At 50.7% G+C, this 13,089-nt stretch overlaps 1 protein-coding gene across 1 annotated transcript in view; it reads right to left on the bottom strand.

Moving 5' to 3' along the window:
• Positions 1 to 6,155: 6,155 nt before the first annotated feature.
• LOC104083674 (transmembrane protein 104) overlaps positions 6,156 to 13,089 on the bottom strand; it is a gene marked incomplete at its 5' end in the record, with an annotated part of 13,350 nt that continues 6,416 nt past the window's right edge. Inside the window, one exon of the mRNA XM_009587232.1 lies at positions 6,156 to 6,916. Coding sequence (XP_009585527.1) covers positions 6,156 to 6,916 — 761 coding nt within the window. The remainder of the gene's footprint in view (positions 6,917 to 13,089) is intronic.

Genomic DNA, 13,089 nt, shown 5'->3' with positions numbered 1-13,089 from the left:
GCAAACCAGCAGCCCGCCAGGGAGCTGTGGCACGACACAGCACAGTAGCCTCAGGAAGGTGTGCCATGGGGGAATAAGAAAGAAAAAAATTCCTCCCATCTTTGCAGGGCTGATGGAGCCGTAAATCAGGTGCGATAGATGAGCTGGGTTTAATTCTTCTTTTGATATGCTGGCAGGGACACGGGCAGGGGTGGCTGTGATTCACAGGCAGCACCGGGCAGGGGAGCGGGTTTTTGGGAAGCAGGAGCCAAGGCTGCCGGGGAGCAGGGCAGCGGCAACGGCTTTGCTGGTTGGTACCAGTCCCATCCCGGGGCAGCGCTGGGCCTATGCAAAGCTGCCCGCGGGGCTGGCAGGCTGTCCCAGGGAGATGCCAACCCTCAGCCCCTTTTCTGGCATCACCTGCCTGGATGATTGTTCCCCAAGAAGCTGCTTTAAAGCTCCATATTTTTTTCCCTATTAAAAAACAGCTGTTGGGGTTGCTGGCAGCCACTGAGCAGCCAAGGCTGGTAACAGCGAGGGGACAATGGCAGGGGCTGCTCCGGGACACCCAGCCCTGCCCTGGGGATGGCTGCAAAGCCCCGGGGAGGTCAGGAAGGGCCCAACCACACGTGGCCTGGGCTTGAGACCATTGGCAATTTCTGTCTGTCCGTCCATCTGCCTGTCAATCCATCCACCCATCTGTCTGGGGTTAAATCCAGCCAGTCCTCCCCATCCCCCAGCCTAGTTGCCATCACACTCCAGTGCTGGCACTTTAATTCCCGTTACTTATTTATCATCGCAATTGTCTCTTAATTGCTTTGGCAGCCCCTCCGAAGCCTCATGGAGAGGGAGGGAGGTGCTGGTATATAAATAAAGGCCATAAATAAATAAACCCGGCTGAAGGCTTGAGGACCCTTGCTGGGCTGTCCCAGGCAATGGCACCCATTTGCACAGGACAGCTCTCCCCACCTGGGTACCCCAGATGCCCCCAGGGGTGACAGGCTGGTCCCCAGGAGGCTCCAATGTGCCCTGGGGAGTTTTCCCCCAAATTGTGGCTTTCTGGCCCAAGGAAGCCAGCACACACAGCTGCACCTTTGGGGTTGGGGCCAAGCCTGAGCTGGGGTTGGGGCTGTGAGAACAAAAGGGAGCAAAAAAAGGAAAAAAAAAAATCCCCAACCCATGTTTTAAATTAATTAGTGATGTCCCTCGTGACTCAGCAGAGACCAAATGGATTTGCTTCATGCTTTATTGAAGAGCTTTGCTACAGGAGGCTGAGGGCAGCAAGAGACGGGGGGAACGGGGGTGCCGTGGGTGCTCCCAGGGGAGGTGGCCCCAGGGATGGGTGTCAGCACCCAGTATAAGGCCAGGGCTGTCCTGGGTGCCTAGCACCCAGGTGGTGCATTTGCATATCATCTTTATATGCTAACTGGGATGGAAGAGCCCTGGTTTTCTCCCATTCCCAGTGCTGGGTGCTAACCTGGGTGTTGGTGGGAGAGGAGCCGAATGGGGCATGGGGGAATGAGCAGGCCAGAGCAGGTGGGAGCTGCCCTTGACCGAGGAAGGGCTGAGCTGCTTCTGCAGCATCCCCTTACCCCAGGGTGCACCAGGAACAAATCTGCAGGGAAGCAGCAGCCTGAAAGAACCCTCTAACTGGGCTTTCCAAAGAAAGGGTTGGGTAGTTTAGTGCTTAACAGCCGCTGAAGGATATTATTTCTTTTTGGTGAAATTGTCTAATCAATCACTTTTTAATTCAGCCAGCTCTGGCACCCGTGCCACCCTGGGACGCTGTAGGCTGCTGTTTATGTGCAAAGAGAAATACGGCCGGCTCACTACTGGCCACCCGCCTCCTGGGCTCAGTCCTGCTGCAGAGGGCAGGCAGTGCCCCTCTGGATGACAGCCTCCCCTGGCACCCACCCCCTGCCTCTGCCGGCTCTGGCATCACCATGGCACCTATTATTTTCACTGCCCCCATTGCTTGGCATCACGAGACCCACCCTGCTGAGGAAAGGGGGAACAAGGCAGGCCAGTGCAGGTCAGCCGTGGGGAAGAGGTTTCCAATGGCAAGGATGTGCCGGTGCTGCTATAGGGAGATTGTGGTTGGGGTCAGGGCAGAGAGAGCTGGTTAAATCACAAACCAGAGAAGATACAGAGCCAGGAAAATGTTGGTGCCAGTACGGGGACAGCAGGGTGTTGCCATGCCTATGCCCAAGAATGCTCAAGGGAGCAGCATGTGCAGCCACCTCCCAGTTCCTGCCTCCTGTCAGGGCAAAGCCATGGCACAAAACCTTCCCCGGGGTCCCATCCCCCCCCCTGCACCAGCCGGGGCACACCACCTCCCTGCCCTGCTGTGTGGCCACGGCCACCTCCCCTGGGCTGAGGAGAGCCCTGGGGGCTGCAGCACCTTGGGGAGGTTGGCTGGTGCCAGCTGCTGACCCAGTGGAAGCTGCCCTTCACCCCAGCACAGAGCCGCCTAGGCATCGCTTTGGGCTGCCAGTAGCCCCCAGCCAAGCCCCTGCGGCCCGGTGCCCTTCCCGAAGCTGCCGACAGCTCCTGGGGTCAGGGCCTGGCTGCCCAAACCTGTGCAGGGGACAGGCAGGTGAGCACCTTCCCACAAACCGTTAAACAGCTAAACCCCCCCCAAAATGCCACGCTGCTCCTTGATGATGTTCAAGCCTTGTCTAAACCTGCCTCTCAGGTTTGAGGTTTTTATTTTTCCTTCCCTGGCCATTGCTCTTCGAAGTGCTGCAAGACTGAATCCATCCCCGATGCCAGTTTGATCTCAGATTTACAGCCCAAGCCCCGAAATCCTCCGCTGCTTGTGAGGTCCTTTGAGAGAATCACAGCAGAAAGTGTTTATTTCCATCATAAAGATCTGTTTTAATATTTTAACATAAATCAAGCTGTGCTTTATGGTGATAATAAATTTGTTGGCAGAAACTGCCTTTGCAGCCTGAGGCAGTGGAGCAATTCAATTTGTTTGGTTTTAAGTGTAAGGAGCCATAATTGAGAAGAGGAAAGTACAGATGTTTTAACTGAGTTTGCAGCTACCACCCAGAGTTGCAGGAGGCTAACAGAGAAGACGTGAGGGTCTCCATTAGCCTCTCCACTTGCTACTTCTCCTTGGCCTGCAGCCCCATCAGTCATGGCTGTCCCCTCCAAGAATAGCTGCTCAGTGCATGCATGAGAGGAGGAAGGGGGTGGAAAAAGAAACCAGACTAAACCAGATGTATAATGTGCATTTTATTGTTTTTAATCCCATTTTTTGAAAACTAATTACAGTCAGGACAAGCATCACATGAGAATCTGTAATAATGAATTGTTAGTGTTGACAACAGCCAAATAAAAATACTCATTTGTGATGGGTGAGTGGAGGGAGCTCCTGCCCCGTGCCGAGCTGGGGTCACCCAGCGTACCCCCAGCCAGCGCTGGCTCCACTGAGCCGTCCCCTTCCCACTTTCTCCAGTAATTTTTAAGGCATTGCTATGTCATGTTTTATATGAAAAATGTTCTCTCTGCCGTAGAGCTGCTTTCTGTTAATCACCCTGATTCCTCAGACAGATTTGTTTTGCTGCTGTGCAAGGACAGTGGGTGTCCAGGAATTCATGGTTATTTATTTAAGAAAGCACTCGTGTTCCTTGGGGATCAGAGTCCTTCTTGGTAAGGTACCACGGCAAAGGCTGGGTCCAGGATGCGAGCCCTCACTGTGCCCCTGCATCCAAAACCTGGATCCAAGCAGCTCTTAGAGGTAAGGCCTCTTAGAAGTCACTGCCACACACCGTGCTGAGGAGAAGAGGTGGTCACCCAGGCCAGGGAAGGGAAGGCACATCTTTAAATGTAAGAGATGGCAGGAGAGGGTGGGCCAGGCTGGGCTCCCTCCCTCCTCCCACCCACCTGGGTGTAGGGGCAGGAAGGGAGGGAGACCAAGGGCAGTCCTAAGAGGGGAAGGGAGGATGAGAGGAGATGAAATAACAGAGAACAGCCCATTCTCTGGCTGGCAATGAAATGTGAAAGCAAGAGATTGAAATGGGCTCTTGAAAGGATGGAGGCTGAGCCAAGTGCCTTGCAAAGCACAGGCAGCCTAGGGCAGACAGTGCAGTAGGAAAGGTCTCAGCCCCTTCCATAAACCCACACCTGTGCACTTGTGCAGAGGAACAGCCCCTGCAACCTCTCCAGCTTTCCAAAGGCTCATTTCATCAGCATTAAATTTCTTCCTCCGGCTCTGCCTAGTTCCCAGCTGCCTCGCAGGTGGCTCTCAGCTCAGCTGCCCCATGAATTTGCCCTCCAACCTACCTCTTCCTAAATGAGACACCAGCACCAGAAACCTGTAAAATAACTTGTTAATTTGGCACTGAAGATGCCACATCAGCTTCCCCAGAGCACTTGGGGATGTTTAAACTCACTAGCGAGGGCTGCCAATGCCTGTTTAGGATCAAGTCGGAGAGGAGGCAAACAGTCCCCCCGGATCCTCTCCAAGCAGCTTGGCAAGGATACAGTGGCAGTGCTTAGGCTCGAGAGGTGCAGGGTTTTGCTTTAAAAGCCATGAAGTGTTTTTATACAGCTCCAGGTACTTGCATATTCCCCCAGGAGAAGCACTTCAGATCATATGGAAACCAGAAAGTCCTACTTGAAAACAGAGCTTGATTAAAAAGAGCTGCAGTTCAAAGCTTGCTTTAGTGAGCGGCAACACTTAATACTGCGGCAAGTGCAGAGGGCAAGAGGATCTAACATAAGTGACATGCACCTGGCTTTGAACCTGCTTTAATAAGGGGGGTTTAAAATATTTCAGGTGAAAACTTTTAAAGTTCTTCCTTTTGTTAGGAAAACCCATATGATCTTTGCTCAAAGTCCTCAGAGCACAGGACCCAGTGTTGTTTGTCACCATGTGGTATTCTAGTGACCACCAGTAGCCTCAAAAGCAGAGACTCGCATAGAGCATTGGCTGCTTAAGGTAACAGGCAGCACAATTCTCAGATAAGCTGAGCAGGACCAGCCCAAAGCCCACCTTAATCCTGTGCAGAAAGCAAAGGGGGAAGATTCAAGCCCAGTTCCAGCAGGGTTTCAGTTTTTGCTCCCCCATAGCACTTGGGAGCTCTGCTCCTGCAGGCAGGCAGAGCTGAGCCAGGGCACTGCTTGCTTCCTCCTGGCACAAGCCCATTCCCTTGAGTTAACACCCACCTTGTTTCAAGGCTAATTACCCAGCGCAGGAGGCTGAAATGCATCAGTGTGCACTGCCAGAGCTCTTGCAGGCCTCACACGTGTCAGGACTGGGTAATTAGCACCTCCCCAGCCCACGCCAATCCTGACCACTGGAGTCAAGGTCTGGCTGGTTGTATCAGCCCCATGCAAAGGTGAGAAAGGGAGAAGGGCTCTGCCAGCTGAAGCCACTGAGCTGCATGCAGGAGCCAAGGGAAGCAAGGCTCCAGTTTCCTTTCCAGGGGCGAAGAGCTGTATCCCTGCCTAGGGGCATTGCTCGGTTCGGCTGGGGCTGCCACAGCACAGGAGAACAGGAAGAGAAGTGTGAATGCAAACTCCTGGGCTGGAGAAATCCAGCTCTAAGCAAAAGATCCCAGATCCCAGGCAATCCATGATGCACAAACAGGTTAATGTCTCTAGAAAAAGAAAATGTAACAGCACAAAATTATTCCCACCCTAATTTCTTCCCTCAACTGCCACAGGAGGTTGGTTTGAAGGGGTCCCAGCAGAAAGAAGAGACCCAGTTCTCCCAAACTCCTGCCGGATTCTGCACAGCACATCCCTGCCTTTGGAGAAGAGACATTTAGCCAATTAGTGTAGTGAGCAGTCAAGACTGTCTGCTCTCCTGTGTGCTGAGACCTGCAGCACACAGAGAGCCACTGTAGGGACAGAGAAAGTGATGCTCCAACAGAGCTGAAGGCAGAAATGGCTGGGCACTGGTTAATCGTGCAGGCTGCCAAGGGCTCAGCCCCATGGCTTTGTATAGTGGCTCTGAGAACCAGGATTGTAACAAGGCTGAGTCTACTCCATCCACACCTAAAATGGAGTGAAGAAAGTCTGTGTCCAGGTCTAACCTGTACTACCAAGCCGATGGCCTGGAAACTTCCATTCACAATGCCTTTCCCCTGCTCCACAGTCCCAGAGGGGGAGCTGAAATGCTGAAGTCTCTGGAGACCAGGAGGGAGCATGCCACTACTCCCACATCAGAGTTTTGACTCGCTCAGGACAATGTTTGCAGTCACAAACACAAAGCAAGAAAAGCCCCATATGAGCACAAACACAATCCAGCAGGTGTGCCGGAAAGGGGAGAGGTGCTTGTTAACCGTCCCACTGCCGAAGACCAGCCGAGTGTCCTTCCGACTGCAGTACGCAAGGAAAGCTGGAATGAGATACTGGATCCCGTTCCCAGCATAGGCTCCTGTGATCCCCACCAAGGACTCCAGATCGTGGGTGCAGAAAGCCACCAGCACTGGGGGAATCAGCGTGATGGCAGGAAAGACAATCCTATCCACCACCCATGGGTAGGTCCCCCCTTCTCTGTGGAAAAGGGTCTTCCAGTTGTTGCGCAGGGTCACTGCAATGATGGGGAAGTTGGTGCTTATGGTGAAGACAGGGAAGAGGCCCAGGAAGTAACGAATGAAGGCAACGTTGATGATCTCACAGTTGGTGAAGTTGAGCGTGTACATGTCCATGAGGGTGTCATTGCGGAAGCAGTAAATGGCAGTGAAGGACAGGAGACTGTAGAAAGCCAGGATCAGCAAGTAATCGAGCAGCACGAGCTTGTTGACATGCTTCTTCTTGGAGATGGGTGTGATGAGGGATGGCAGGGAGTGCTGGCACATGAAGGAGTAGACACACACCCCAAAGAGATTGCGGATGCCTGGCAGCTGGGCCACGGACGGGTGACCTTCAGCTTGGCCTCTGCCAATACGGATGAGAGCCAGAATAATCATGAGGATGAAAGCTGGAGAGAGAGAAGGTTTCAGGTCAAGCCCAGGTGTGCACTCCCCATGACCCTCCTCCTATCCCTCCTCCTATCGGCACTGGCAGTCTTAGCACCAGCTCCCTCTCCGACTCCACAAGAGCATCTCCTTATCTCTGGAGAAGGCGGTACATCAAAGGCAAGGTGCACAGGAATTAATCACGACTTGCTTTCAGTCCTATTCAGCAGATAAGGGAATGCCCTTGGGACTGCCTTTGGTAGGCATCTCGCTCCATCTTCTTCTTGCAGGGACTCACCCTCCCACCCCCGACAGCAAACGGTTGCTCTGGGCCCTTCAGAAATGTAAAGCTAACATGGCTGGCTCAGCCCATCGCCCTCAAGGGTCTCAGTCCATGGATGCTTCTGCCATGCACCTTGGCTAAATATCACCATTTAAAAATGGCTTAGAGATGTTTGAGCTTTGACCTCTAAAGGAAGAAAAGATTAAACCTGGCTGCAGTCAACCCCACTAATATTCCTACACATTTGCAACTGGACTAATGTTTCCAAGACCTCACCTACATACACAGGCAGATGCACGGGAGCAGCAGCTACTACAGAGCTTTCCTGTCCCTGTGATCTGTCAAGCATGATAGAGGAAGAACTAGCCAGCCATTTCCCGGGCAGGAGGAACAGGCTGTCTGTAGTTAATCCCAGGGTGGAGAAGCCAGTCTGGAAGGGACTAAAGCAGCACTAAAAGACTGCTATTAAAATTCATCACTTCTAGGCACAAAGTCTGTTGTCTACCCTTCACTTATGTCAAGGAAAAGCCTAACAACATTTTACAAAGCTTATCACAAAAAGCAAAGTGCTATGGACAAAAATGAATTGAGGAGATTAGGCTAATGCCTTTATTTACTCCACTGGTGGAAATGTGAGCCAGAAGCAGTTACTGCTAGAGCGTTATTCCTAGCATGGCACATAAAACCAGCAGAAAACTAATTCTGGTGTCACAGAAATCACATCAACCTGGGAAAGATGATCATCAGCTGCTGGAGTTAACAAGGAACAGAGGAAAAAAACCTGCCTGGCAGGGCAGCAAGCAGCAAGATTTACAGCCTGGTGCTGGCAATGGATGGGCCACTGTGGCTTGCACAAAGCTGTCTCCTGCACTGTTTTGAGGCATCGGAGCAGAGCTGTGAATTATCAGGTAATGAGAAAAAATAGCAAAGTGCTGACACTACTACTATGGACAACTTTGAATGTCATAAATATAAATACAGGGCAATTAAACAGAGCAGTGCACAGTCCTGCCGCCAAGCCCATAGGAGGCTGGCCACTGGCACTGTGAGCCGGGCAGGCTCGCAGTGGGGTGACAAGGACACTGGCTTGCTCTGTGTCCAGTACTGCTCTGCCTGACACAGGCGGCTGGAGATGGGAAACACTGGCAGGGATGGGACTAGAAGGGATAGTTACAGACCAGTTAGCAAACACTGCTTCTTTTGTCCCCAGCAAGACTGGGTTAACCTTAACTGAACATTGCCTCCCACGCACTCCCAGCACTCTCCAAAACACAGTTTCTCCTCTCACAGCAATCCTCCTTTTTTTCCTGCGGCAAACACGAGCTTCGTGCTGAGCCCTTACCAAGCCACGTGCTGCATTTTACCTTGTGCTGCCTCAGGAAACTTCTCGCTTCCAACTGTTTCCCAGTGACAGGGCAAGTCCGTGAAAACTGGACTGGAGAGATGACAGCACCTTCATGGCACCACAAGGGCCAGGCCACTTTGGGAGTGCTGGGCTCTATTTACTTCCCCAAGAGCAGTCACAGAGGGCTACGGAAAGCAACAGCTCATTGCTCTGGGGGTGTGCAATTCCCCTCGCCTTCACTCAAGCCAGCAAGCGAGGTGCACTGTGAACACAGGTACAGTTGTTATGCCTCCCCCATTGCTCCCCGGAGGGGAAACGCTTGCCAGCCATATCTGCTAGAGCAAGATAGTCTGAGAGAGCTGTGTTCCAGCTACACTCCCCAGGCTTGTACAGGCTACGAGGAAGAGAAGGTGCCCAGAGCAACAAGACAAAACAGGTTAGGCAGCTCTGGAAATATGCTGAGACAGTTCCTTTCCCTCTCGCTTGGGAGAGGTGGTCAGCCTCTGAAGCCCAATCCTGAGCAGTTCCTCTAACTGGACTAGGCACCTCTTCCCCTGCACACCAGACAGTAAATCTCTGCCTGCTCTGCTCAGCAGAGTGAAGAGTGAACTATTTCCATCCACCAACTCACTCTTGCCATTGGCTCAAAACTCCACTTTCCGCACCAGTGCTAACAGGACCAGTTCAGGGGAACCCCCAGGCTTGCACCCCATCCTCAGAGCATCTCTTCAGTTAGAGGCCCACAGGCTCTCCTCTGCCCCAGCACACGTTTTTCTGGCAGGGAGCACTGAAGGTCAGGTTTCCAGTGGATTCCCTAAATAATGGATAGAAGTATATTGTTTAAGAAGCTAGAATTCATAACACCTTTGTTTTTCCTCAAATACTTCTTTCAGAAATTAAACCTATTAAAAGTTAAAGTTACAAGGAGTGATAATCCAATACTAAGATCTAAACTGATGCTGTTTCCAACAAGGCAAGCTGTGCTCCCTTTGCCCTAGCAATGGTGCTCTGCAGATGCATGATCCTTGACAGTGGTGGTGCTGCGTAAACTGGAAGCCTCCCCTGCACAATTGCAGCCCCAGAAAAGAGAACAGCAGCCCTGCTCCAATGGTTGTGTTTTCTCTTACTCCCTGCAGCAGAAGAGTGTCTCACTCCTGGAACAGGAGAGCTAAAGCATTTGCATGCCTGATTTATCTGCCTGTCCCTGGGAGGAGGCAAGCCCAAAAATGAAACTCTGAAACCTAGTTATGCTGGATGACAAATCAAGATGAAAAGAAGATGACAGACTGACTGACAGGCAGCTTTGAGCAGACAAGAGGCAGCTCAGGATCCTGCAGGTACACACAAAGCTCCTCCTCACATTGTCCTCTCCCTGGGACAGCAGGCTGAAGGCAGTCATACCACACTATTTCAAGTCACCTACAGTTGCCACTTCAACTGTCCAACAGTGTTCCTTCACCAGAAAGACCCTGGTGAAGTCAGATATGAGTTCACAGAAAAATGCCTCGATCTGTTCCTCTACACACAGGACAGAGGAGATAAGCAACATGCTCCAGGGATGAAACACCTTCAGACACCATGACCAACAGCACCCAGAGCCACAAAGCAAAGTGAACAGAGATGCCACCATAGATTGTTAGTAGGTTACATGAAAACTCTTTTTTAAACCTTGTTTTATACAAGTGCTTAAAAAAGCAATCGAGGGTTTTGCTTGTCCTGATTTTTCAACAGCGTCAGACCCACTCCAAATAGAGAGGCTTTGCAGTCAACAAGGCACAGAGGACACTTCTACTTGTCTCATCTTCTCTCCTCTAGATGTTTGAGCATCCTTCTTACTGAAGGATGTAAGTGAAGCTGTGGGAGGAAAAAAAAAGGGGGTATGCATAAAAGAAAAGTTGTGATGAATCTCATCACTGCTGCCCAGTTGCCTCCCCTACAGACCCCTCATCTCACTCTTTGAGGAGCAAACACTGGCTCTTCTTGGACAAAGCAGATCTTGCAGACAACTACTGCTGCCCATCCTGCTCGACTCAGAGATAGGGCACCTCTCCTATGGTTCTTGCAGGTGGAAGAAGCATGAATATGGATGAGCACACATCCAAATAAGAGCACTTTGGGAAAACATGAAATTCTGGGGATATTAAAAAACAGATTTTTGTGAGCTTTGATAGAAGTGTAACAGAGCTGCAGAGAAGCAGTGAAGATAATTTAGCCATTCTAAGTCTAAGGATTGTTTTGCAGAATCAGAGCAAACACCTTTGTAAATGAAAAATGCTGTCTTGTACATGAGCTTCATCTCTTTGCAGAAAGGCTATTGCAGAAAAAAAGACAGAGTTGTCCAAGGCTGAAACATGTTTTTCCCCATCATGGTAGGTTCCTGGAAGAAGAACAGATGCTCAGAATAAGTTTCTGGCTTAACCTTCCCTTGCACCCCTGGCAAGACACTATGCTTTTGAGATGTTTCACCTGGTGCCCCACATCTGTCTCTCTATTGGCATGTGGAAAATAATGGAGAAGATCCTGAACTGAACCACGCTGGGAAACAGGAAGGAAAGAGATGCTCCATCATGTAATTCAGAAAGAGGTAGCTTGGCAAGGGGGAAGCAAGCTCAAAAGTGAGGGTTTGCAGAACCATGACCTTGGATAACCTCTGTGATCCCAGAAAGGAGGGCCAGAGACAGATGTTGCCTTCCAGGATCAACAGTGAACTTTGACCTTCAAAGCATTGGTCCCAGTTAAAACAAGGATGGTTTTAGTGGCTCTAGAAAGCATGGGGGCAGACAGCCACAAACCAGGGATAAGTAAAAGATTCACTGGGGAAAACAAAACGTCAAACAGAACAAAGGTTACATGACAACCACCTGTATGTTAAGAGTCAGAAAGGTAAAGACGGAGGAAGAACGATCTTGCACACCCATTCACCACAGCTTGAGCCACATCATCTCCAAGTGTGTCCCTACACTCATTCCTCCTTCCATGAGGAAAGCCTGGCAAGAACATGACCATACCTGCCTGCCATCCCTTCCAGGGATCAGAGAGGCAATGGCGTGCAGCCACACCACCCCACTATTAGCGGAGCAGCCCACACCTGGCTGCTCCCCTACCCCCACCCACAGCCATTTGTTTAAGCAGATGCTGTGTTGTGCTGCTGACACGTTTGCAGCAGGGCCATCCGTCACCACCAGCTGACAGTGTGACAGAGCTTTCTTGTCGAAGCGGAGAATCAATATGCCAGGAAATAATGATAATGAATCACCCTTTCACAATGCATGCCACTTGCTTCCCTTTTCATACATTAGGTGGCATGATGGATTCCAAGAGGAGGATGTTTTCATGAGCTTCCTGAGCCCATTCTCTCTGGAAGGAGGAAGATCTTTCCCCACCTTAACCTTGATCCTGATCCTCCATCAAGCCAAAACACAGCAGACCACTCAAACAGAGGAACAGATCTCATTCCATTTAACGTTAAGCAGCTTTTTCAGGAGAGAGGACATAAAAAGCAAGAGCATCTGCTCTGTACATACTGAACAGCACAGCATCATGTCAAGACAGTCCTTCTGCATCCCTAGCCAACACTTGCATTGTCTACTTCACTACTGATGTCTTTCTAGGATTCTGGTGCCCCTCCCCAGAGCCAGCTGCCTTCCATTAGTGTTTTGGGCAAGTTTAAGAGCCCACTGCAACTCTGGAATTCCCAGGCATTATGGATGTTGTAGCATTGGAAGTATTAAAGCACCGCTGGAGGTGACCATGCTGGCAGAACAAAGCATCTGAAATTAAGACATTGATTCTTAAATTTAAAACTCATTTACCCAGTTTCTCCTGCAGAAGCTATATCCCATCTTTTGTTCACGACCTCTAGCTTTCTGTAAACTCCAGAGCAGCAACCGATACATTTCTCCAACCTTCAGAGGAGGTTTCTATATGAAATGACAGTGAATAGGTAACATGAAAACCAGGTTTGCTCCATCACATGTGGGAGCTGGAGTAGTTAAGGATCAGATTTGACAATGACGGAGCCTAAAACACCATCTTTAGGAAGATGAAGGATTTATGAGTGCAGATACTGTGGGGAAAGCAAGATGGATATGTTCATAGAAGACAGCAATTCTCTGGAGAGAGATGTCAGAAGGAGAAGAGGAGGGAAATTACTTCCCAGAAGAAAGGTATGAACAAAAGTTGTGGGACATCAGTGTGGCTCCTTCCTCTAATGGAGAGCAGGGACTTGCAGGGATGGTGTTATCCTCCCTGCCCCAAAGCCTAAGGCAGGGTTCTACATGGCAGGGGACTGTTGCTCATACAGCAGGGGAAGCATAGCCACACGTTGGGCACGTTAAGATCACAGAAGTGTGATGCAGCTTACCAGGAAGGCAAGAAAAAGCCTCTCTGGCACCTCCGCTCCCCCTGCCATCTCACCCACTCTGCCAGGTTTGGCTAGCTCCTGCTGCAACCATCTCAGACACTACTGCTGCCCTGACCTCGGGCCAGGCAGAGCCCATTATGTTCACAAAGGGAAACTTTATTAAAAAGTACCACCAGGACTTTTTGGTTGTCAAAAGTGGTTCAGC

Source organism: Fulmarus glacialis, unplaced genomic scaffold (genome assembly GCF_000690835.1).
Source record: "Fulmarus glacialis isolate BGI_N327 unplaced genomic scaffold, ASM69083v1 scaffold39791, whole genome shotgun sequence".
Taxonomy (NCBI): domain Eukaryota; kingdom Metazoa; phylum Chordata; class Aves; order Procellariiformes; family Procellariidae; genus Fulmarus; species Fulmarus glacialis.
The sequence above is the reverse complement of the archived record's forward strand: the minus strand, read 5'-3'. Positions and strand labels throughout refer to the sequence as shown.